This window comes from Festucalex cinctus, chromosome 1 (genome assembly GCF_051991245.1).
Source record: "Festucalex cinctus isolate MCC-2025b chromosome 1, RoL_Fcin_1.0, whole genome shotgun sequence".
NCBI classification, from domain to species: domain Eukaryota; kingdom Metazoa; phylum Chordata; class Actinopteri; order Syngnathiformes; family Syngnathidae; genus Festucalex; species Festucalex cinctus.
Window position 1 is genome coordinate 17,420,854 of NC_135411.1, and position 26,120 is coordinate 17,446,973.

Genomic DNA, 26,120 nt, shown 5'->3' on the forward strand with positions numbered 1-26,120 from the left:
TAAAGCAACACTGTTAAAATAATGAAATATTTTCAGAAAATTAAGAAGTGTTTTAATGCCAACGGTTTTGTCTCTTAAGATGGAAAACTACAGGTGCACAGGCGGAGTTAATCTAACACTCTGAAGAGTAAATCTAACACTGATTCATCAACTCAAAAAAAAAAAAAAAAAAAAAAACACCTACCCTGGATACCATTTAACATTGAAATTGTTCCAATCAACTCTTAAAAATGTAACCCAGGGATTTTCCATTCATACAACAGAATAATAACTTTGTTCAAATAAACAAGCCCAGATTTTACACTAAGTAAATTGATGAGCAAGTTAGATGAGAAAATTATTTCCGTATATGGTTTCAGCATAAGAATTTTTGTTTGTTTTTTTGCCTTAAGATTTTCCTAATGTACAACATGTGCCTCGACTCACTAAACTTTCGTTTTAATAAATGTGTTAACTGCTGTATATTTAACAGAGCTGAGTATCGATTCTAATTTTCTAAATTGATTCGATTTCAATTCACAAGAGATCAGTTCAATTCGATTTCAACGTTGTTCCGATTCGATGCACTTCAGTTAAGTCCAATATCGACTAATTATGGCACATCAGTTATTCATAAATGTCAAGGACATGATAAAAACTTCACAATTATATTCCAAAGTAAATTTTGGAGAGGCAACACAAACATTGAAATCAGCAAGAATGAGATGAAAATATTTTCATAATCCAATTCAGTAATTATAAATAGAAATTAAAAGGATTCCGAATTGTCTTAAAGTGCAACAAGTCAGGTCTGTCAGAAATGTCAGAAAGTACTTTTACATTCACGTGAACAGTAAATTTCAAGAAAAAAAAAATATATATATATTTTTTTTTTGGCCTTTAAAATTCAATTTATGGGAAGAACAGATGTATAAAATAATTTATTTGTGGTTTTATGAATCAATATTAGGCCTGAAAAGGAAAATTGATTCAATATTGATTATTTAAATATTTTTTTTAAACCCAGCCCTATTCAACAGACAAAATTAATAAAAATCAATTTAACCCATTCCTTATAGTTAACATGAGACAAAGCAATTTGGAAGAGGTTATCTTGGTGCGATTTTCAAATCGGGTCAGCCGTGATTCATTGGGTCACTGTGTCACCACTTTACGTGCCCAAAACGTGTCTCACTCACTTGGAAGGATCCTCATTGATTTCACTTGGGGCAGGTCAAAGTAAATGCTTTAACATTTTTTTTCTTTTGGTAGCGTAATACTTGTGGATAGAAGAGTGTAAAACATCTCAAGTGAAGCCTGACACTTTCCACCAATACTACACGGAAGGAAGCGACCAATTACGGTCAGTCGTCTTCACACAAACATGTTGTGACTCTGGCAGGATTATGCAATAAAAGGGGGTGCGTGCGTTGGTGTGTGGGTGTCTCATGGCCTTGTTTATCTCCCTTTCCTGATAAGATGAACTTTGACCAAAGAGGCTACTGGAACAAAACGGCTCGGTGTCAAAACAGCACACAAAACCAAACATGTTATTCGCTCCTCCATTGAGACATCTTTTAAAGCGACAAATGTTTTTCTAACCTCTTCAGTTCACTGATGAGTAAAACGACCGCCTTCCCTCCAACCGAGCTTGTTTTGATGTCCAATCACCGCCTTCCAAAGTCAATATTGACCGCAGACCCCGTGAACCTTCAACCACGCACGTCAAGCGGGGTCAACCTACTGTTTACTGCAGCTATGTCACAAATATTTTATATCTGTAGGCGGCATGTCAATCATTAACGCTCGGCAGCAATGCATAAATACGGCCGCGTGGGCAGACGGCGGCAGGAAAAGTGCAAAGAGTCGACATGTGCGGATTACGCGAGAGGAAGATGCTGGCGACGGCCGTGGTTTTGGCGGCGGTGGCGTTGGCGAGGGCGTCCCCGGTGTTGGGCCCCGAGCCAATTCGATGCGCCCCCTGCACCCAGGAGAAGCTGAGCGAATGTCCCGCCGTCCCCGTCGGCTGCGGGCAGGTGCTGAGGGAGCCCGGCTGCGGCTGCTGCATGGCCTGCGCCCTGGAAAGGGGGAGCGACTGCGGGGTCCACACGGCCCACTGCGCCCGCGGCCTACGCTGCCTGCCCAGGCCCGGAGAGGCCAGGCCGCTCCATGCCCTCACTCGGGGCCAGGGGGTCTGCACCGAAGACCAAGGTAGTTGTTCGAGTTGCTTGTCGCTCTCAAAGACGTAAACGCTCATTGAAGTGTTGTTTGTTCAGAGGATGCTGAAGGGGAAGCGGACCACAGCTCCCTGCAGGACATGCTGGGCTTACCCAACCAAGACGCCCAGGAGAGCATCAAGGCCAAAGTCAACGCCATACGCAACAAACTGGTGCAGCAGGTGAGGAGAAAAAAAATAGATATACAGTGTTCCCTGGTTTTTGTTACGATTTCGAGGTAGAGTTAGATGTGGACTGGATGTAACTGGACTTGACTTTATAGAACTGCATGTGAAGTGGACTTGACGTGACAAAACAGGAGGTGACTGGACTTGACTTGACATAACAGAACTGGACGTGACTGGACTTGACGTGACAGAACTGGACGTGAATGGACTTGATGTGACAGAACTGGACGTGAATGGACTTGATGTGACGGAACTAGACGTGACTGGACTTGATGTGACGGAACTGGACGTGACTGGACTTGACATGACAGAACTGGACGTGACTGGACTTGACAGAACTGGATGTGACTTGACTTGACGTGACAGAACTGGACGTGACTGGACTTGACAGAACTGGATGTGACTTGACTTGACGTGACAGAACTGGACATGACTTGACGTGACGGAACTGGACGTGACTTGACGTGAAAGAACTGGACGTGACTTGATGTGACGTGACTTGACTTGACGTGAAAGAACTGGACGTGACTTGACTTGACTTGATGTGACAGAACTGGACGTGACTTGACTTGACGTGAAAGAACTGGACGTGACTTGACTTGACTTGACGTGACAGAACCGGACGTGACGTGACAGAACAGGACGTGACTGGACTTGACTTGACGTGACAGAACAGGACGTGACTGGACTTGACTTGACGTGACAGAACTGGACGTGACTTGGCTTGACGTACAGAACTGGACGTGACTGGACTTGACGCGACAGAACTGGACGTGACAGGACTGAACCGAACGTGGCATGACAGGACAGCACTTGCCTTAACGGGGAGTGACTGTAGCTTGACAACACAGTACAAAGCTTAGTAGGCGAGACACCCAGCATGACCCACAAGACACCAGCAATGCACCCACATATATGGATCAAAAGTTAAACTGGTGTCGGTCTGGAAAAAAAAAAAAGTGGTATTGAACATCCCTACTAATTTTAGTCGCTCAATGAGAAATTCAATTCAATAACAAATATTTGATCGTCAAACAGAATACTGCACGATCACCACATTTGGTCCTTGGAGGGCTCAAAACAGAAAGTTTCCCACACCTCCTTTATCTCGACTTTCAGCAGCAAATACGACAACAGCTACGCAAGAAAAACGAGAGGCAATCAGTGCAACTGTGAAACTTGTGTGTAGCGAAAGAACTAGCGCTTGATGTTTACTTGTATTCCCCATAGGGTCCTTGTCACATTGAGCTCGACTCTGCCCTGGACGCCATCGCCAGCTCCCAGCAGACCCTCGGCGACAAGTTCACCACCTTCTACCTCCCCAACTGCGACAAGCACGGCTTCTACAAGGCCAAGCAGGTGAGAAGCAGAAAGCGTTAGCTGACCCGCCCTTGCTCGAGTCGTCACCTTCCCTTCACCATCCCCTCTTTGTGCTTAAGTGCGAGTCATCTCTGGCGGGCGTGCCGGCTCGCTGCTGGTGCGTGTCGGCGTGGAACGGTAAGATCCTCCCCGGAGCCGGCGACATCCCCGGCGACTCCGAGTGCCACCAGGAAGTCACTCACTGAAGCAGGAAATGATCCACAAACACTCATGAGGACACCTTCCCCTTCTTCATGAAGCCGGATTGTAAATTATTTTATTTATTCAAGTTTTTTTTTTTTTTTAAACTGTTCTCCTGTCTTTTTTTTTTCTCCCTCTGTCTTCAATTGTAAATGGGGCAACACTGTTATACATTTGTTTTTCTGACTAAATAACTCCATTCCTTCAAAACCACAGCACTGCACAACCACTGCCAAGCCCCGTTTCAGAGCCTTCCCCCCCCCCCCCCAATTCATTCACATCAACACAGCCGCTCATTCATGCAACATGTTGACATTGTCTGCATGCATCTTCATTTCCTCAATGGGGGATACTTAACGTGCCGCAAGTATGTGTATGCTGGTCAAGCACAAACATATCAGAGCTCATCCAAGCTTCTACATTTGTCTACCTCTGCAGTTACCCACAAAGTCCCCCCCACACACACACACTTCTGTCCACAGGGTCACTGCTTTTTTTTTCTTTTTTTTTAAACATAATCTGCATTTATTCTAATATTTATTATCATGTATTCTGTTGTAATCCAGGACTGATGTACAGCAGTTGCTGTATATTATTTATGCGCATATGTAAATATGCAGGTCTGTGCAAAAGTCATGTTTGTTTTTGCCTTGTGTCAAAACCACATACTTATTCTAATAGAATCAGAAATGATAAAGTAGTAAATGAGATTCAGCAATTTGGACCGTAGGTAATAGTATTGGGAAATCAGAAAATGTTAGTAAAATATGAAGTATTGTTGTAAAGTAGTCACAAAATCTTCATACACAAAAAAATCCCACAAAAGGAATGTAACAGACATTAAAATACACACCATGCATAGTTTCCGTTTGCCTTTATTAAGTAAAAATAGATCTTTGAGAGTTGCCTTACTGTACATGCAAACTACATATTTACCTCAAGTAGGGTTTCCCAAATGTTTTCAGCACAAATATACATCCTGTTTTACCCTAGCATTAACGTACATGAGCCAATAGTAATGAATTAATGCAAACGTGCGTCAAACAGTATTTTGTAAGAAATAAATTGTGCGCTTGTTCAATGTTAAAATGGCAATCCAATAAAAATGTGCCTGGATACCATTTTGGGCACCTGACCACAACAATGTCTACAAAACCGAAGCAGTTGCAGCCTTTTTTCTTATGTTGATTAGATGTTAGCAGTTAATAAGAAACCGTCATGCTAATTTCTGTGCTAACTGATGTGATGTGGTATGCACTGGACAGGCTAGCTCCCTGAGTAATGCAAGTTTCCTCTGGAGAACGACTGCAAATATATGTTTGGAATTATTATTAGGGTCGAATTAAGTAGCAGGCAGCACAAAAGGACCTTATGGAATTGATGCGTTTACTGTTATAAAAGTACGGAAGCATAGAGCTGCCAATGTGGACTAAACATTTTTGGCTGGCGAGTATGTTCGAACATATTCGTAAATATGTTCGAACTTACTTGCAAATGTGTTCCAACATACTCGCAAATATGTTCGAACATACTCGCAAATATGTTCGTACGTACTCGCAAATATGTTTGAACGTACTTGTAGGCTACATGCTACAAAGTTAGCATACCTTCCCATAATGCCACGGGGTATTATTTGCGCATGCGCGAGTGAAAAAAAATGACGAACCTAAATCATGCACGACAGACATAATAAATCGTAAAAGTTACAAATAAACACTGGTTTTTGTCTACTTAATTTTCTAATGAATTGGTAATGTGGCCCAAATGCCTAAAAAATTGGGTTTTGTTTTCACTCACGCGCGCAAATAATACCCTGTGGCATTGTGGGAAGGTATGCTAACTTTGTAGCATGTAGCCTACAAGTATGTTCGAACAAATTTGCGAGTATGTTCAAACGTATTTGCGACTATGTTCGAACATGTTTGCGACTATGTTCAAACATGTTTGCGACTATGTTCGAACATGTTTGCGACTATGTTCAAACATGTTTGCGACTATGTTCAAACATGTTTGCGAGTATGTTCGAACGTATTTGCGAGTATGTTCGAACATACTCGTCAGCCAAAAATGTTTACCCCACATTGGCAGCTCTATGCTTCCGTATAAAAGTAAAGTAAAAAGCAAAAGTAAAAATGTTGTGTTTGTGGGCTCAGCTAATAACCAATCACGGATCACCTGTTTTTTTAGTTTGGTCATGTGACTTTCGCAAGCTGAGCCATGATTGGCCGTTACCTAAGCCCTGAGCAACTTGTGATGTCATTTTCCGCCAAAAGCAAGTGGCGAAATGGCCGCCCGCCACCTGAGAAGGATTAAAAACGGGCAGATTTTGCTTCTTAATTCATATTCAACAAGTGCAATATTAATCACATTATGTTGAGAGGGTCGCACAGAACGAATTTTGGAAAGCTTAACATGCTTGAAAACTCACCAATTTTTCCATGTGCTTGTATTCTGGTGAAAATGTTATTTTAGTGGTGCTGGAAATGAACCCCACACACACAACAAACATCTCATTAGAAAAATTGGAAATTTTCAGCAATCGATACGAAATGTTATATATACAAACAAATCTTAAGAACTGAATTGGAAGTCGGCCATTTTGGCGTGAGGAAGCCATTTTTGTCCAATTCCACAGCTCATACTTTGTCCAATTCTGACTAAGGAATTTGTCCAAATAAGGCCCGATTGGAAGAAGGTATTCTTGACAGACATTTGGGAAGCTTTTAAGCTTACGTCATCTCATGTGGGTTAATGACGTCATCAAATTATGGCAGTACAACTGTGCATTCCATCAGCTTTGGACAGCAATCGCTCGACTCTTCTCTGTCAGAAATGTTCATGAAGAATCCATCTTGTTCCTTGTATAAAAAGGTCCCGCAGATAGAGAGAGCAAACATCCACGTATCGGCTCTCTCCCAATATCCTCAGTGTCTCTGCTTGTTTACAGATTTTTAGCCCTCCCCCTCCCTCAAGTCCCGTTTGGGCTCCTTATTGGCTCTGCGAGCTGAAGTGCCGGGCGACTCCTCGCTCCTTCCCATCGAAACCTGGCAAGGGCTGCCCGTATTTGTCCACACACCAACAGAAGCCTCGCTTTCTGCCCTTGGATGGTCGGCACTGCGAGTGAAGAGGAGGGACAAGGTGAGGCTAAATGTACAAAAAAAATAAAAAAAAATAAAACCTAGTTGAATGCGCGGCATTATGGCAAACGGGCCACTTTAGTCAATGAAGCGGAACGGCAATAGTTAAGAGGCATTAATGGGCAGATTGTGCTTGAGTGGACGCAGCCTTGGCCGCGCGGCGTGCTGTGGTATTTTCAGCAACTTTTATGGTCCACCTCCTGTTACGCACACATATAGAGGCCTTAAAGGTAAACAGAAACCTGCTCAAATATTTGCTTAGGGACCTTCGTGAACAACTGAGAACCCAGATCTATTTTCAGGAGCCGGTGGCAGCACGAATCATCTGTTGCTGATTATACCCCACAGCTCCAAATTATGGGTACTACAAATGACTTACAGAGTCTGTGTGGAGCAACCAGAGGGCTGTTATTTTATTGCCAATTTTACTAAAGGTCAACCCCCGCTCGAGTAAAACACGCAACCGTTCGTTACCGATCGGGATGGAGGTTGTGTGTCTGCATCACAACATGCTTTATCTACACTCTAAAAACAATATTTAGCCTTAAAAAAGGGAAACAAATCAACGCAACAGTTTCCAGTAGTCTTTCTTAGTTGTGACAACTTATTTGAATGGTGTCGAACCAACAAACATTTCCTCTTCATTAAAAGATTATCAAGTACTGCTTATTTGGACACACTTTTAAGTTGGTGACTCAAAATATGCCATACGACAACTGACTTTCCCATATTTTGAAGTACAAGTAAGCTAGGCTTGCTACTTTAGCGAGGCTACTCGTATTTTAGCATTGATGTATGCTAGGCTACTTTTAGCTTCTTGTCTTAATTATGAGTGGTGTCGTGTACATTTCTAAATACAAGTAATACAACTATAGTTGTGATTGAAACGCTTCCATCAATTATTCTGCCAAACACATACAAGCTGCATTCCAAACTCAGAAGCACATTACAACACGATTAGCAGCTGCAGTTCACTGCCTGTGGATTGCAGTATTTTACTTTTAAGTAATGGTGCGTCCCTCACGCATGTGTTTTCATGTAAAACTAATGAATAATAAAAAAATACAATATAACTAGGAAAACCCCTGACTCCTAACACTGTAGTAGCTTAATCATTAAGTCACTTCACAAAAACATTATAGAGAACATAACGGAAAAGTCTTGTATTTACCCTGGCTTCATGTGCTATGGTAAAGACGGACCTTACCACTCGGAAACTCCTAATTACGACTGAGCTGTGTTCATGTGCTTTTGTTGTTAGAGCAAAAAATACACATGGCAGCTGACGTACTCTTTGCTCGTAAAACCGAACAATTACGGCAAATAATGAGTTGTAAAGGAAAGGACACTGAATTGTGTATGCTAAGTTAGTGTGTAGATTTTAAAACAGCCTGCTAGTGGACAACAACGTTCATATTTCTTGTCATTCAGGAATCCCGCGGCTCTCTCCGCCATGTTGAAACTTGAAAAGCTCTCTCAGGTCGGAAACTCGGGTATCAGAATTAATTTTCAGTTGTCCAGTGCAAAATACGACATGAGGCGGCATTCATGTACAATTTTCTACTCGACGTGTGGTATTTACCATAATTTCGATACCACATAAAGGCAGCATTACAACTTGAACATGGAAAGGCATTGTGGGATTATTCAAAATGGAGTAATTGTTGAGAAAAATTAAGTTATCAAGCAAAGTTTCCGAAGTTATGCCAACTTAAATTTTGTTTTCAGCCGACCAACAGTGAATTTTGAGTGTACATGACATGCTAACTCAAGTTGATGTAATTACTAGTGTTGTTCCGATACTGTTTTTTAGCCCCCGATACCGATCCCGATACCCAGCTTTGCAGTATCGGACGATACCGGCACAATACTGATACATAGGTTGTTTTTTTTCCTCAACATGAAAAAGCTGTCCTGCCATTGGTTCAGAGCATTCAAGGGCCAATAGGATATCTTAGATCGGCATGCAGTGAACATGTCACATACCAGTGAATGTCGTGCACGAGCAAGACACAAGATGCTGGATCCAAAATCCTATATTAGCGTTGGAATTAATGGTATCGGCATGTTACTTGTGAGTACTCACCGATACAGATACCACTATTTTAATGCAGTATCGGCGTCTCTGCCGATACCAGTATCGGTATCGGAACAACACTAGTAATTACCATTATTAATATTTAATCTCAACTGATAAAATAATGTTAACAACTTAGAAAGTTTATATCTAAATCAATTAATTACATTTTGTAACGTTTATGTATTAAATCAAGTGGTATCACTATTAACAGATCCTCCGAGTTAGTTTTTTCATTTTATTTTTTTCGAGTGTAAGAACAGCAAAATGTCTCTAAGGGGACATTTATTGCTATTAAGGGATGGTTTGGCCCCACATTACGCGCATGCCCAAATTAGAGCCGACAACATGAACGGAAGCAGTGGAGGCCTGCGTGCACACTGCACCGCATCCACTCTGCATAAACAAAAGACAATGAACCCGGCTGCTTATGTACGGAGCCCCTAAGGTGACATGGTAGAAAGAAAAAAATCTTTGCGTTCCCTCGCAAAACAACTTTGCAAAGTCTGCGAGGGAACTCAATCTTTTCGTTCGAACGCAAAGTTGTTTTGCGAGGGAACGCAAAGTTGTTTTTTTCGCCTACCATGTCACCTTCGCTGCGCCGTAAACACTTCCGGGTCATCTTCCATGTGAACAAAAGCGACGTGTAAACAAAGCAGTGGAAAAATACATGCGCCATCCTAGTCGCTTTGGGAAAGCTTTCCCACCGTTTTGTTTCATACTTACAAACCTCGTCGCTTTTGTTCACATGGAAGATGACCCGGAAGTGTTTACGGCGCAGCGAAGGTGACATGGTAGGCGGAAAAAACAACTTTGCGTTCCCTCGCAAAACAACTTTGCGTTCGAACGAAAAGATTGCGTTCGCAAAATGTTTTGCGAGGGAACGCAAAGTTGTTGTTTTTTTCCTACCATGCCACCTTAGGGGCTCCGTACTTATGAGACGATTGCGGGTCGAAGATAGAGCGCGTCCATTAAGCAGGAGGCCGCGCTGTGCAATAAGAAAAGCGACGCAGCGGCGCCCTAAGTGCCTCCATATGAACGCGTCAGAACCGCTCATTTATTACAAACCCCGTTGCGGGCTGAGCCGCCGCTGCGCGAGGGCTGCGGGAGGGGTGGGACGGCGGGGGCACGGCCCGCCCGCCACTCTATTTCTGGGACGGCTTCTCAAAAAGTCCGGCAATTATGGGGTGAGGACGTCGGGTGCCGGCAGCCACCTTGACGTCTGTCTCGCTGGGAAGATTCCCGAGCGTCGTCCCAGCCAGGCAACGCCACTGGGGTTTGGGCTCCTGCGGTCGCAGTCTCCAGTGCCAGTGGCTCGGGGTCTACCTCACTGGTGCGGCGGTGCAATGATGAGGCTCTAATAACTACCGATGAATACAGGAGGACAGATTCACGTCTATAATTGGGCTGCAGTTTGAGTCACTGCAGTCGGGATTCAATCTCTATTAACGCAGCCTGCAATAAGTAAGACATTTGGGCTTGCTAGTAATAAAGCGCTTAGGGGCTGTTTATGTTTTGAACGGAACTATTTTGGAACCTCAAAACAGCCTTACAGTGTTGTTGTTGCAACTTTCAGCTTGTTCCCTCGGCACTTGCCACAGAGAGTCACTGATTCGTTTGGCGCTGTTTTTACGTTGGGTGCCTTTCCTGAAACAACCAACTCGTTTTTGATCCGAGCTTGAGACCAGCTACTGAGTATTTGAAGTTGAACACACAACAATTGCATGAAAGCATGTACCTGGAACAGTGCAACAGGTTTTACAATGTATATATATTTTTTTTAATGAGCCGTGATTGAACATGCTTCAAACGGAGGACCAACTGAATGTAAAGTTGACTCTTACTGTCACTGTCTAATATCATTTTTGGATGCGCACTACAGACACGACAATGTCTCACTTTGGCGAGTTGTGGAAACAGGGAGACCTCGAGTTAAGGAGCACTCAACCTAAAGCGTTTCGACTTCACAACGGTCCGGTCCGCCATTTTGGCTCCCCGCCATATAGCCCGCACTGTTTTCCCCTCGTCCGCTATTTCGCCCTTAGCTAGTGCTAGCGCTTGTGCACTTGTGGGAGCATCTTTGGCTTTTTCGCCCTCTTATTTCCACATCATGGCCCCAAAGAAGAAAGCTACGTCTTCTATCAATGTTGGTCCAGCCAAAAGAAAAGCAATAACCATGGAAAGGAAGCTAGACATCATAAAACGATCGCAGAAAGGCGAGACACTGACCAACATAGGCAAAGACTTGGGTTTCAGTCGGACAGCATCTTATTTTAACGTATTTTAGATTTTTTTTATGTAAATTATTTTTATGTAAATATTGACTTTAATGGGGAAAGTTGACTTAATGGGATCGTTCGGCTTTTTTAACATGAATCTCAATTTGATCCTCACCTCCCGTGTGTGCGATCAGCACTGACTTACCCCTGACAGCGTTCGGTGACACGAGTTCTGGTCCGGTGTTGGACGAGAGGGAAATAGTCCAGCAAGCTGGCTGGGGTCTCGGAAATAAAAGTGTTTTTCTTCTAAAAACAATTTGTGTTCAAAAGAGTGATACATTTGCATCAAAATACTCTTTTGTCAGACGCCATTACCGCCAGGCACTACTTTTCTGTTCGTTCGTATCACTGCGCATCGCCCTGTAGACGGCTAATCGACGCGCTGCAGACAGCTGATCCTTCCGCCTTCGAAAAGACAAACAACTTGTAGATTAGTGCGCGTCTATCAGCTGCATGCGGGGCGCCGCACAGTGATACGAACAAACAGAAAAGTAGTGCCGGCGGTAATGGCGTCTGACTTTTTTTTTTCAGAAAAGGAGTATTGTGATGCAAATGTATCCACTCTTTTGAACACAAATTGTTTTTTAGAAGAAAAACGCTTTATTTCCGAGACCCCAGCCAGCTTGCTGGACTATTTCCCTCTCGTCCAACGCCGAACCAGAACGCGTGTCACAGAACGCTGTCAGGGGTAAGTCAGTGCTGATCGCACACACTGAAGGTGAGGATGAAGTAGAGATTCATGTCAAAAAATCCGAACGATCCCTTTAAGTCGAAATTCGAGTTACATCGCCAGCGTAGGAACGGAACGCTGATGTAACTCGAAGACTCCCTTTATAAATAATAGGCACGTTCCTACTTTTAAAGGGAAATCAACCCTCATTTTTTTATTGACAATATGTTCTATGCAGCCGCACTAGTCTAAATACAGTCTGGTTAATATTATGTTAGTGGAATATGAGTTCCACTAAGCATCAAAATCCAGCAGTTTTTTTTTTTTTTTTTTTTTATCAATATCAGAAGGCAGCTATTTTGCCACTTGCTGTCTGACTTGCTCGACTGAAGATGACATCACAGTTGCTCAGGTCTCAGGTAACAACCAATCACAGCGCAGCTTCACAAAACAGGTGAGCAGTGTTATTGGCCGTTGCCTGATGCTGCATTCCAGGAACGTGGGAATTCGAACGTTTCCAACTTCAAACCAGGAAGTGTGTGCAGGAAATCGGAAATCCCACTTGCAAAGTCGGGGGGGAAAAAAAAAAGTATCCCGACTTTACCAACCGACTACAATGGGATGTCACTCTACAATGGCGACCACTTTGGAAACACAGACTGTAAATGGTAAAACGCAATTTATTTGAGTATAAAATACTAGATCATATGTGACAGTTTGCCACTATCTGAAATTATCATGAAATTATATGGTGAACTCCTGAAATGTATGGAATAATAATAAATGTAAGATAAATACGTCAATGAATGGCGAGAAGGCAAGTTTGGTGGAGGTCAAAATGTGTTTTGAGGACCAAAAAAAAAAAAAACAGTTTACCACTATCCGCCATTTTGGTTGTTTACGTTCATCTCGAACGGTTTCAGGTCGGAACTGGGAGAATCCAAGTGAGATAAATTCGACTTCCGACCCTCCTCGAATGCAGCATGAGCCCTGAGCGACATTGATGTCATCTTCAGTTGACAGCAAATGGCAAAATGGCCGCCCCTGAGATGGATAAAAAACGGCTGGATTTTGCTGTGTAACTCATATTGCACAAATGTAAGATTAATCAGAATGTTTAGAAAAAAAATAATAATAAAAAAAAAAATCTGAATGTTTAGAATAGTGAGGTCACATTTAACATATTACTGTCGAGAAATGTTTAAGGTTAACTTCTCCTTTAAATCAGTGGTTTCCAGACTATGGCTTCGGGGCTATTTGTGGACCACCATCCATTTTTCTTCATCAAGACTGTGATGAATAAAGACAATTAATTTTTACAAAAAAATAAATAAATCTACTGTTAAGGTTCAAATCGGGAAAATATCACATGAATGATTGCCAACTAACTGCTTAAAAAAAAAAGGTCAGCTTTGGACAGATCTGATACATTCTGGTCGATTAGGGTCCGACCACAGCAAAATATTGTCAAATCCGAAACTATTTGCCTTTTAGAGAGCTGTTCAGAAAGCATTTTTTCCCCCAAAACAACACTGGAATGTATAAACATTACACAACTGTTCGATTGACTGATTTTGAAAAATAAACGTTGCATCCTTCGATTTTTCTGGATGTGACCCTCAGAGGAAAAAATGTGAAAATTCAAAAGTTCCCTACCTGCTTCTTCTTATAAAAGCCCTTTTTGTCGCAATTGGGTATGCGGAAACCTCGCGGGTTGAGGATGTCCGTAATCTTGAGGCTGCTGAGGATGCTCTCGATCTCTCGCCGACATGGACCCTGCACACAAAAGAAGGCGTAAGCAGTTAAGATCAATTCATCAGAAATTGTTGCGGGTCAGTGGTTGCCTCTTCATGTTCAATTATGGCTCAACTAAGACATTTCAGTCGTCGGGTCTCATGTTTTTATCATCTCATATCTGCAGAGGAGTGATACGGAAGGAGGTAGAAATAATATTTTGGAAAAATCAGGCAAGTGTTTTTGCTCTCTTTTCATGCCGATATCAAGTAAAGATGTCACGTCATTTCTGTGCGTAATAAATGAATCGTCTGCGTGGCTAAATTACTAATGTGACTTTATGCGTTTTTAGATATTTTATAGTTACTTTTGAAAGTTTTTTCTTCTTCTTTGTCAAAAATACATTTTCTGACTTCTTTGGTAATTTTGTGTCTATAATATGGTATTTTGGGGGTTTTCTTCTTTTGATTTTGGACATTTTTTAGTTTATCCGTTTTGAATGTTTCCTTTTTTTGCCTTTTAAAAAAATGTTTTTTTTTCCCTGGCTTTTTCTAGCAATTCCAAAGACTTTTTATGGAAATGTTCTGCCTTTTTGATATTTACATTTTGTGGTTACTTTTTGAACAGTTTATTTTCTGCCATTTTAAAAATATATTTTCAGATTATTTTTATTTTTTTTTTGGGGGGGGGGGCAATTTTGTGTACATTCTATGTTAACTTTTTGCTTTTCCTTTTGGACCTTTTATGGTCACTTTTTTGACATGTTTAGATATTTAAAAAATAATAATAATAATATATATATATATATATATATATATATATATATATATATATATATATATATATATATATATATATTTTAAAAATATATTTTCAGATTTTGTATTTTATTTTTTATTTTTTTTTGGGGGGGGGGCAATTTTGTGTACATTCTATGTTAACTTTTTGCTTTTCCTTTTGGACCTTTTATGGTCACTTTTTTGACATGTTTATATATATATATATATATATATATCTTTCGTCTCTCTTTTTATACATTATACACTTATTATTTATTTATACATTTGGACTAATTATTCATTTTTAATCTAAATCATTAATTGAAATAATATTTTATCTAAAACTTAATAATAATAATAATAATAATAATAATAATCCATCTTCTGAACCGCTTGCTCATCACAAGGGTCGCGGGGGGTGCTGCAGCCTATCCCAGCTGGCTATGGGCAGTAGGCAGGGTACAACCTGAACTGGTTGCCAGCCAATCGCAGTAATTATAATAATGATGATGATGATAATAATAATAATAATAATAATAATAATTAATAATAGTTTCTAGATCCACAGGGAGCCACAGGAGTGGGACTAAAGAGCCATGTGTGACTCCCATTGCCAGTGACAGTGTAAACTTGAGTGTGAAAGTTTGTCTGTCTCTAAATGTGCCCTCTGATTGACCTCAACCAATCCTGGGTGCAAGTCTGTCTTTCACCCAGTCAGCAAGCTCTCCATGACCCTGAAAAGGGTTAAGAGGTCAAGAAAATGGATGGTCGGATAGTTGTCTGCTTCCATACACGTGACCCACATCACAAATTTCTTCAACAACTGATATGTACGTTCTTTATTCTGTTGTGTTGTAAGAATGGAGCCATTGGTGCTGACACGGGAGGCAGATTGCTTCCCACTTGGTGCCATTTTTCCGTTTGTTGTGAACTGTTGGTCACAAGGTCAAATACAGAACGCCTTTCGGGTGGAGTGCCAACATCCTCTTGATCGACTTCCAAGTCGGAACTTGTGGGGAGAAACCACGGAACAACCCCAGAAAAACAGAATCCAATTTTCTTAACTGTTTAATCCAGGGGGCAGCAACCTTTCCTGTCAAAAGAGCCATTTTAGGCCAAATAAATAACCAAAAATCTATCTGGAGCCACAAAATGTTTGAACACTTTTTGAGGGGGTGTTCCAAAGACATTTTATGGTAATTTGGGGCATTTCTTCTTTTGTTTTTGGACATTTTATGGTTACTTTTTGAACATTTTCTTTTCTGACTTTCAATTCAATTCTCTGACATTTTCGGCATTTCATGTACATTTCATGCTTATTTGCTGCTTTTCCTCTTCCTTTTTTGACATTTAAGGTCACTTTTAGGACATTTATAGGTATTTTTGTTGATTTATTTATTTTTTAATCTACCTTGCATCTCTTTTTTTCTGACAATTTGAGAATTTGGACTGTGGCATTTTTAAAAAAATATTTAATTATTATTTTTTTAATATAAATTATGAATTTAAAGAATATTTAACTTAAAAATCTGTTCTACACTACGATATCTACACTGACTGTAGATATCGATATAAATTGTCCAGTTGTGCAGTGTTATCTTACAAATGTTTATGCACTTTAATTGGTCTCACTTTACAATCTTTACAGTTAAAAGACTAAGAGGCAGTGAGCCACTCTGCAGAACTTTGCACATTGTTCAAAGTTTTGGCATTGAATAAATGCATAATTGGACATTTTCCTTTTTATTGGCATTTGTTGGCTTTTTCAGTCACATATCGTGATATATTGCTAAAAATATTTTTGACAATATATTAAAAAATCATAGCTATCGTGTATCGTGATATTATTGACATCGTTAGCCAAATATCGTCACAGTATCGAATCGTGGTTTACCCGTATCGTCCCACCCCTAATATATATATATATATATATATATATATATATATATATATATATATATATATATATATATATATATATATATATATATATATATATATATATATATATATATATATATAATATATATATATATATATATATATATATATATACAGTTCGTCAGCCGAGGTATCACTGTATATATACAGTGATACCTCGGCTGACGAACGCTTTAGCTCACGAACTTTTCGCCTCACGAACATTAAATTCGCGAGAATTTAGTCTCTGCTGACGAACTAGTTTTCGGCGGACGAACCAAACCACGCGGTCGAACAGCGCCACGGTGGCGGCCACGAGAATTAAGCTGACGCACGCTCACGGCGTCCCAGTTCGTCACCCCCTTTCTTTTAGTGCGGACGCGGTTTGTGTTTGATAGACATTTTGAGTGTACTTTTGCTATTATGGGACCGAAAAAGACCCCACCACAGGCTAGTGTTAAGCCTAATGCTTACCAGCGAGGGACGGCGATTCGGCGGCGCGTTTGCATTGTAGTCAATGGAGTTCGCGCCACTAAAAAAAAGCGAAAGTGCCATCACGTACCTCAAAAAAGGAGAAAATCGTGCCACGGCTGTTTAGTCCCAGGAAAGAGGTGAAAGTCGTTGGCGGTGCTCACTTTTTGTTGACTTTATTATACAGTACAATTTATTTCTTTAATTACAATACAATAGCACATTTATTATACATAAAATAAGGTATATTTTTGTGTAGTTTTAAGGCTTATTTAGTAGAAAATTATGTTTTATAGGGACCTGGGAACGGATTATTCTCATTTTAATGGTTTCTTATGGGAAATAAATGTTCGGAAGAAGAACTTTTCGGCTTACACACACTCTCTGGGAACCAATTAAGTTCGTGAGCCGAGGTATCACTGTATATGTATATATGCACATACATACATTTATTTATACTATTTTTATTTAGAGATCCACAGTGAGCCAGAGGAGAGGGACTCTAAAGAACCAGATGTGGGTCCAGAGCCACAGGCTGCAGACCCCTGGTCTAATCAATGCAGCTAATTGATGAAGAACTTAATTCTCCAGGTGAGAGATTTGATTTGGTCTGGACTAATTTATGTTCCCACTCTAGTATTCTGATCACAACCAGGGTTTGAAAGTCACATCCTGAACTTATTATTTGCCAAAATGCAAACATTCCGAACAACAATAATGTCGGCCATTATTGGTAATTACTTTTCCTATGTTTTTATCTCTGGTTTTAGTCTTTGGGCTTTGCATCGTTCTTACTTGAGCTGATCTGAACTGTGCGCTTGTTCAGATCAATCTTGCTCAAATACCAAGTAGAGCAACCGGAGTTTGTTTTAATCCAACCCAACACGTCAAATGTGAACAAAGCCTTAAAAATCCTTTTTCAGCCACACAAACTCCCTAATTCAATTTCCTGTAATGTTGACTTGCGACCAGACCAAGGTGTACCCCGCCTCTCGCCTTCAATCCACTGGGAAAGGCTCCCCTGACACAGCCTAAGCGGTATAGGAAATTGATGGATGGATGTGGGAAGGGGGAAGCTTAAAAGCGGAGCCAAAAAGGCCTGTCCTAAGCTCCAAGTACTCTGGTCGCTAATTAAAGCGAGCATGCAGCCAAAGCCCAGTTCTCGTGTGCGTTCACGTCTCTGGCCAAAAGAGGAGATGGAAATAGTAGCAGGGCTTCCCAACAGGCACTCGAGCCGGCCAATCCATCATCCGTTGGCTCTCGGCGCAGCCGGCACGCGGACGCCTTGTGGTCAAACAACCGCCTGACCCGGGTCAGCCGCAGGGCCACGGTCCCCGCTCGCTGTCGTGCCATTCTGTTGCTCGCCGCGCCTGCCAACCTTCAGCGCGCTTCCCCCAAAACATTTCATCACCCGCAGGAAGAGAAAAACACCAAAACACGGAGTGAGAGAGGAGAAAAACATTCCAACTCCGTGCTCCAGAGGAAGGAAACTATTGGCTGTGCTACTTACATACTCAGGCTCCGGTTTGATCTCGAGGGAGAAGTTCTGTTGGTCTGTCAGGAGTGGTCCGGGCACTTCCTCCATTTTAAAGCTTTGAATTCTCTTTTGCTGCTCCCGTCGTAGGATGTCAGCCTTGGCAGAGGGCAGGAAGGCGTTTAGCGGCGGTCGCACGGGTCTGCTGTGCGTCTTCTGGAGGACGGCGCCGGTAGAGTTGTGCTCCTCGTCCTGAGTCTCGATGGTCTCTGCCAGTGTTTTGAAAGAGCACGTGGTTGTTCGCTGAGCTGTCTTTTGGTTGCAGACTCAAGCACACACATTCAAATACTTATAATTATCATGATCAATGTTTTTTGCAGTATGGAAGTGACTCTGACACATCAAGCGGTTCAATTGGTGTCAGTCCCTAAAGGTACAATCTAAAGTACTTATTATAGTTACAGTAATTATAGTGTCAAGGGTGCACTATAAAAAAAGAAAGAAGAAGAATCAATCCATCCATCCATCCAATTTCTGAACCGCCAGCTCCTCAAAAGGGTCGCGGGGGGTGCTGGAGCCTATCCCAGCTGGCTATGGGCAGTAAGCGGGGGACACCCTGGACTGGTCGACAGCCAATCCCAGAAGAAGAAGAAGATTTACTTTAAAAAAAAACTGTAAAAAAAAAACTAAAAAAAATTTCACCCAGAAATTCTTAGTAACGTTTACAAGGACAGTTTTGAGTACATTTTATCAGTTCAATTAAAACAAAAAAATTATGGAAGGGTTGAGAAACTAACCCACAACCTTCATCTTGTGAGACAGCCACTCTACCACTTGAGCCGTGCCGCTCCTGCAGTGTGTCTTTATATTGATAGTGTCAGGCAGAATTCTTGTACCTCCATTTTTTCTTTTTTTCTTTTTTAAGTCTCATTTTGGACACTCCAGCAATTACGGCTGTAACGATACAAACGTCACGATATGATATTATCACGATATGAAGGTCACGATACGATAATTATCACGATATTGTGGGGGAGTTGGCGATATTTAAAAAAGATCTCAATATTGTAAAAAAAAAGAGCTCATACTAAAAAAAAGCACAATATTGTGCTTTTGTACATAACAGCAATGCATATAAACCACCTACAATCTCTAATAACAATATTGAGGCACTTACTTGCGTATGCAAGCACACATTGATCGCTTCACAAGCAAATTATGTTCCCCTTCATCTGCCAATTAGCATAGATTTTAAACATAGACGGCCAAAACATCCCTAATAAAAATGAACTTGCACTAATAAACTAGCCACTAGAGGGTGCTAGAACTGCACAAATGGAGATCAACCTGTCTTTTTTTTTAACAGATGTGTTCCTTTTAAATATTGTGAATGGCGATATTGTGGCAATTTTAATATCACGATATTGCCCTTATCGTGACATCCCTACCAACAATGCAGTATAGTGACAAACGACAAGAGCGGCATGGCTCATGTGGTAGAGTGGCTGTCTCCCAAGCAGAAGGTCATGGGCTTGTTCCTCAATGCTTGAGTTAGTTTTTTTTTAAGGCTGGTAAAATGTACTCAAAAGTGTGAAGAGTGAAAAAACTGTTTTTCAAGTAAATATTACTCTCTCTCTCTCTCTCTCTCTCTCTCTCTCTCTCTCTCTCTCTCTCTCTCTCTCTCTCTATTTATTTTGGTCCTGGAAAAGGCACTGGGGTGTCCGAAGATAAGAGCAGTTGGACTCATTGATGTATTTTGTAAATTGATTGCTGGAAATATGATTTATCACTGGAACGATCATCTCAGCTTTGCACAATCAGTATTGTGGTAGTTTGCCACAAGACTAATGAGGCAAATTGGTATGTTGTTGTAACTTGATGGATTATAAATTGAATTACAGCATGGATTGCATATAGGATGGTACCCTTTAAGTCCTATTGTTGACCTATAACCTTTCTACCCTGGAACTAGAACGTTGGGGTACAATAACAAGCAATAACTGCTTCAACTTTGGAACTCCATTTGGAGCGGTATCTCTAGAATTATTTGGAGATGTAAAGATATAAGTCAAAGAATTAAGAAAACACTAACTTAATTATAAATAAAGATGTGTGCTCGTGAAAATGATTAGCAACATAAAATGCCTTCCATTGGGATCTGTCCTCAAAAAGAAACCATTAACTTAATTTGAAATAAAAATATATCTGCATAAAATATATGAACCGAGTAGTGAGTAGTGGTCTTGTGCTTCACACAGGATCTTTGTCATTCTTGGTGGAAGGGAGGCAACGATGCTGTGATCAAGCTTTTTTTTTTTTTGCATGGATCCTACTTTTTAAATATCATACATACCCCCTGATGTGCCTCTCTTCACGTACCCTCATTTAAGAACCACTGCACTAATGCACACCATAAGAGTTATTATTGGCCTTATCCTGGTCCTTGGATGGTTGTATAATTAATAGTGTTGTTCCGATACCGATACTGCATTAAAACAGTGGTATCGGTATCGGTGACTACTCACAAGTAACATGCCGATACCATTAATTCCAACGCTAATATAGGATTTTGGATGCAGCATCTTGTGTCTTGCTGGTGCATGACATTCACTGATATGTGACATGTTCACTGCATGCCGATCTAAGATATCCTATTGGCTCTTGAATGCTCTGAACCAATAGCAGGACAGCTTTTTCATGGTGAGGAAAAAAAAAACGTAAGTATCGGTATGGTATCGGTATCGGTATCGGCCGATACTGCAAAGCTGGGTATTGGTATCGGTATCGGGAGCCAAAAAACGGTATCGGAACAACACTAATAATGAAGCCACATGCCAAGGATGCAACAGCCGGCCACAAGATATAGTGATACCTCGGCTGACGAACGCTTAAGCTCACAAACTTTTCGCCTCACGAACATTAAATTCGCGAGCATATAGTCTCTGCTGACGAACTAGTTTTCGGCGGACGAACCAAACCACGCGGTCGAACAGCACCACGGTGGCGTCCACGAAAAGCTGACGCACGCTCACGGCGTCCCAGTTCGTCACCCCCTTTCTTTTAGTGCGGACGCGGTTTGTGTTTGATAGACATTTTGAGTGTACTTTTGCTATTATGGGACCGAAAAAGACCCCACCACAGGCTAGTGTTAAGCCTAATGCTTACCAGCGAGGGACGGCGATTCGGCGGCGCGTTTGCATTGTAGTCAATGGAGTTCGCGCCACTAAAAAAAAGCGAAACTGCTATCACGTACCTCAAAAAAGGAGAAAATCGTGCCACGGCTGTTTAGTCCCAGGAAAGAGGTGAAAGTAGTTGGCGGTGCTCACTTTTTGTTGACTTGCTAAAGTGCTCCACTTCCTTGTTCACCAAGGGACACGCCTCCTCCGCTCCGGTGAGCACGAAAGCGCGAATGAACGACAACCGTTCCATAAACACTCTACGCGGTGAAACGCTCGCGAATGAAGTAAGTCTACCATTGCTACTAGGGGTGTGAATTGCCTCGTACCTGACGATTCGATTCGTATCACGATTCACAGGTCACGATTCGATTCGATACCGATTAATCCCGATACGAATTTCTAAGTCGATTGTTGCGATTTTTTTTCATTCAAATTTAGAAAATACTAATCAGTAAGCTTGTAGAGTGTAAGATTTATATGAAAATGTATTATTTATTTATCTGAAATTTCAGTCTTATAGAGGTTGTAATCTGTTTCATGTTTAAACAGCATTAAAATAAAATATTAAGGCTTAATGTTCCGTTCATATAATATTCTTCCATGCTTAAGGTGTGAATCCTAAAAAAAAAAAAAAAAAAAAAAAAAAAAAAAAAAAAAAAAAAATCGATTTTGCCTATTATTGAATCGATTCGAGAATCGCGCGATGTAGTATCGCGATATATCGCCGAATCGATTTTTTTTAACACCCCTAATTGCTACCATCCTTAAGAACTACCATCACAAAGTAAAATAAAACGACTTTATTATACAGTACAGTTTATTTCTTTAATTACAATACAATAGCACATTTATTATACATAAAATAAGGTATATTTTTGTGTAGTTTTAAGGCTTATTTAGTAGAAAATTATGTTTTATAGGGACCTGGGAACGGATTATTCTCATTTTAATGGTTTCTTATGGGAAATAAATGTTCGGAAGTAAAACTTTTCGCCTTACACACACTTTCTGGGAACCAATTATGTTCGTGAGCTGAGGTATCACTGTATGTCATCTTTAAGAGTACAATGATGATCATATGATGAATGTATTAGGTCCACTTAATATTCTCATTTGACTGCATTTCGACAGCACGTTTCCTCATTGGGGTCACGGATGAGCCTTTCCCATGCTGACTTTGGGTGATAAACAGAGTACACCCTCGACTGGTCGCCATGCAGCTATAATCAATAGTCTAATCAGTAGGGGTGTGAATTTCCTAGTACCTGACGATTCGATTCGTATCACGATTCACAGGTCCCGATTCGATTCGATACCGATTAATCCTGATACGAATTTATAAGTCGATTTTTGCGATTTTTTTTTCATTCAAATTTAGAAAATACTAATCAGTAAGCTTGTAGAGTGTAAGATTTATATGAAAATGTATTATTTATTTATCTGAAATTTCAGTCTTATAGAGGTTGTAATCTGTTTCATGTTTAAACAGCATTAAAATAAAATATTAAGGCTTAATGTTCCGTTCATATAACATTCTTCCATGCTTAAGGTGTGAATCCTAAAAAAATTTAAAAAAAAAAATAAAAAAATAAAAAAAAAAAAATTAAAAAAAAATCGATTTTGCCTATTATTGAATCGATTCGAGAATCGCGCGATGTAGTATCGCGATATATCGCCGAATCGATTTTTTTTAACACCCCTAATTGCTACCATCCTTAAGAACTACCATCACAAAGTAAAATAAAACGACTTTATTATACAGTACAGTTTATTTCTTTAATTACAATACAATAGCACATTTATTATACATAAAATAAGGTATATTTTTGTGTAGTTTTAAGGCTTATTTAGTAGAAAATTATGTTTTATAGGGACCTGGGAACGGATTATTCTCATTTTAATGGTTTCTTATGGGAAATAAATGTTCGGAAGTAAAACTTTTCGCCTTACACACACTTTCTGGGAACCAATTATGTTCGTGAGCTGAGGTATCACTGTATGTCATCTTTAAGAGTACAATGATGATCATATGATGAATGTATTAGGTCCACTTAATATTCTCATTTGACTGCATTTCGACAGCACGTTTCCTCATTGGGGTCACGGATGAGCCTTTCCCATGCTGACTTTGGGTGATAAACAGAGTACACCCTCGACTGGTCGCCATGCAGCTATAATCAATAGTCTAATCAGTAGGGGTGTGAATTTCCTAGTACCTGACGATTCGATTCGTATCACGATTCACAGGTCCCGATTCGATTCGATACCGATTAATCCTGATACGAATTTATAAGTCGATTTTTGCGATTTTTTTTTCATTCAAATTTAGAAAATACTAATCAGTAAGCTTGTAGAGTGTAAGATTTATATGAAAATGTATTATTTATTTATCTGAAATTTCAGTCTTATAGAGGTTGTAATCTGTTTCATGTTTAAACAGCATTAAAATAAAATATTAAGGCTTAATGTTCCGTTCATATAACATTCTTCCATGCTTAAGGTGTGAATCCTAAAAAAATTTTAAAAAAAAAATAAAAAAATAAAAAAAAAAAAATTAAAAAAAAATCGATTTTGCCTATTATTGAATCGATTCGAGAATCGCGCGATGTAGTATCGCGATATATCGCCGAATCGATTTTTTTTAACACCCCTAATCAATAGTCTAATCAGTATTTCATCAAATGCTATATAATATATTCCCCGCAAAAATTCTACATTCAATATCAATCCATGCATGCCAAGAGTTGAACATTTTTACTTTTGAGCTCACATTGAGGACCCTCTTGTGTCCCCCACCCCCCCTAACACTTAATTAGAAGCCTATAAAGGCCCAGTATGAGCCATAAAGACAACCCTGTACTCATTTTGCGCGCCGTTCCAAAGTCCTCAATGCACGCCAGTGTGCGCGCATGCACGCCGGTTAAAGCGAGCGTGATGAGTAATCAAGGTGCACGCTTGCATACCTGGCAGTTCATTGACGCGAGGCGTCGGTCTCTCCGCGAGCCGCCGAGCGCTCGTGGCGTTGTCGCAGACCCCTCGTCCCTCCAGGAGCGCCTGCAGAGGTCTGGTCTCGCCGGCCTGGTGCCGGCAGGAGAGCCCGGCGCCGCATCTGCCCGTGTACACGCCGCAAGGCTGTCCGAAGCTGAGCGCGCACGTCAGGCAGCAGCCGCAGCCGGGCTCCCGGACCCTCTCGAAGCAGTCCTTGGGCAGGGGCTTGCAGGAGAGGCGCGCGCCATCGTCGCACGGCTCGCACCTGATCACCGGGCCCAGCGCACCTGACCCGCGGCCAAAAGACACCAGCACGATTGTCACGCAAAGTGCGCGGAAGCACGAATCCATGGCGGCGTGTGTGTAATCCTGCCCTGGTGACTCCTTCTGCGCTCTCATTCACGTGAACGCACCGCACAGAACATCCCAATATATAGACCCTGGAACTGTAGTCACTCCCCCCGTGGAACTCCACTGATGAATTTCCTCCACTCTACTCTGCCATTTCTAATCACCGCAATGCACTATAACTTTATCTACACGCGACTATTTTTTTTTATACCTCCACTATAATGTATTAATCTGCAACTGTGATTTAGCGTTTAAAAAGCACCTAGAATCAATCATCATTGCAAAAATATCATTTTTGTTTCCCTGGGCAAAAGGCAAACTGCATTATCATGCATTGTGCGTATAATCATTTCACTTATGAAGTTGTGAATCACTGCGATTGGCTGGCAACCAGTCCAGGGTGTCCCCCGCCAACTGCCCAGAGCCAGCTGAGATAGGCTCCAGCGACCCTTGTGAGGAATAAGCGGTCAAGAAAATGGATTGATGGAAGTTGTGAATCAACTTCGTCTTGTGTTTGAGTCGTGCTTATACACAAAGTCGTCCATAGGGGGCGCCAAATACGAGCCAGTGAGTATGCGGATGTATGTGAGTGACGCGTTCAATGTCCCTTTGTTGTCTGGTCTAGTCAGGCCCCAAAAGTTTTGACTACTTTAGCATATGAGGTGTGTCAGCAAAGTACCAGGACTGACAGCACAAATGACGAATTTCAAACTGTTTTCTGCACGTAATCCCCCCCCTGGAACAGCCTCAAAAAGATTCTGTGTGACGTTTGTTTTGTTTAGTGCACAAAAAAAGGCAGTTGTGGCAGAACAAGGCGGCGCTCCTGCTCACAATATCCTTATTCCTGAGCATCTGACAGTTCCTAGCCGAGAAGCTGCAGAGGATCCTGGAAGAAAGGGATCTCTTAACACTGAAAATCAAACATTGCATTGAGAAATAATAATTTAGTTCTGCATTATTTTAAATTAAATTATTGTATTTTTTTTATAATTGTGTCATTTAGACAAATATAGAAGCAATCTGAATGAAAAATAGGACAACTGAAGCAAGCATGATAAAAGTATAATATTCTGTAAGTCACTGTAAAAAAAAAAAAAAAAAAAAAAAAAGAATACTTG

The 26,120-nt window shown here is 40.9% G+C and overlaps 2 protein-coding genes across 3 annotated transcripts; one reads left to right on the forward strand and one right to left on the reverse strand.

Moving 5' to 3' along the window:
- Positions 1 to 902: 902 nt before the first annotated feature.
- Positions 903 to 5,057, forward strand: LOC144016506 (insulin-like growth factor-binding protein 1). 2 transcript variants are annotated; one of them, XM_077517759.1, is made up of 4 exons: positions 903 to 2,193; positions 2,256 to 2,377; positions 3,614 to 3,742; positions 3,823 to 5,057. In XM_077517759.1, the coding sequence occupies exons 1-4, from the start codon at positions 1,851 to 1,853 to the stop codon at positions 3,946 to 3,948; spliced, it is 720 nt and encodes a 239-aa protein (XP_077373885.1). In that variant the 5' UTR covers positions 903 to 1,850; the 3' UTR covers positions 3,949 to 5,057. The 2 variants fall into 2 exon arrangements, with proteins under 2 accessions (XP_077373885.1, XP_077373976.1); XM_077517850.1 differs by having other exon boundaries at positions 903 to 2,190.
- Positions 5,058 to 6,023: 966 nt separating this feature from the next.
- Positions 6,024 to 25,161, reverse strand: LOC144016602 (insulin-like growth factor-binding protein 3). The gene is made up of 4 exons (XM_077517975.1): positions 24,627 to 25,161; positions 18,521 to 18,753; positions 13,763 to 13,882; positions 6,024 to 7,057 (listed from the first exon to the last, which is right to left on the reverse strand). Exons 1-4 carry the CDS (start codon positions 25,048 to 25,050, stop codon positions 6,932 to 6,934), a joined length of 903 nt encoding a protein of 300 aa, XP_077374101.1. The 5' UTR covers positions 25,051 to 25,161; the 3' UTR covers positions 6,024 to 6,931.
- Positions 25,162 to 26,120: the final 959 nt, after the last annotated feature.

Coding starts and splice junctions, on each gene's coding strand:
- LOC144016602 (XM_077517975.1), bottom strand. CDS start 25,050: ATGAGAGCGCAGAAGGAGTCACCAGGGCAGGATTACACACACGCCGCC. Junction 13,883..18,520: donor TCAAACCGGAGCCTGAGTAT/GTAAGTAGCACA, acceptor TTTTGTGTGCAG/GGTCCATGTCGGCGAGAGAT. Junction 7,058..13,762: donor GCTTTTATAAGAAGAAGCAG/GTAGGGAACTTT, acceptor CTTCACTCGCAG/TGCCGACCATCCAAGGGCAG.
- LOC144016506 (XM_077517759.1), top strand. CDS start 1,851: ATGTGCGGATTACGCGAGAGGAAGATGCTGGCGACGGCCGTGGTTTTG. Junction 2,194..2,255: donor CTGCACCGAAGACCAAGGTA/GTTGTTCGAGTT, acceptor TTGTTTGTTCAG/AGGATGCTGAAGGGGAAGCG. Junction 3,743..3,822: donor GCTTCTACAAGGCCAAGCAG/GTGAGAAGCAGA, acceptor TTTGTGCTTAAG/TGCGAGTCATCTCTGGCGGG.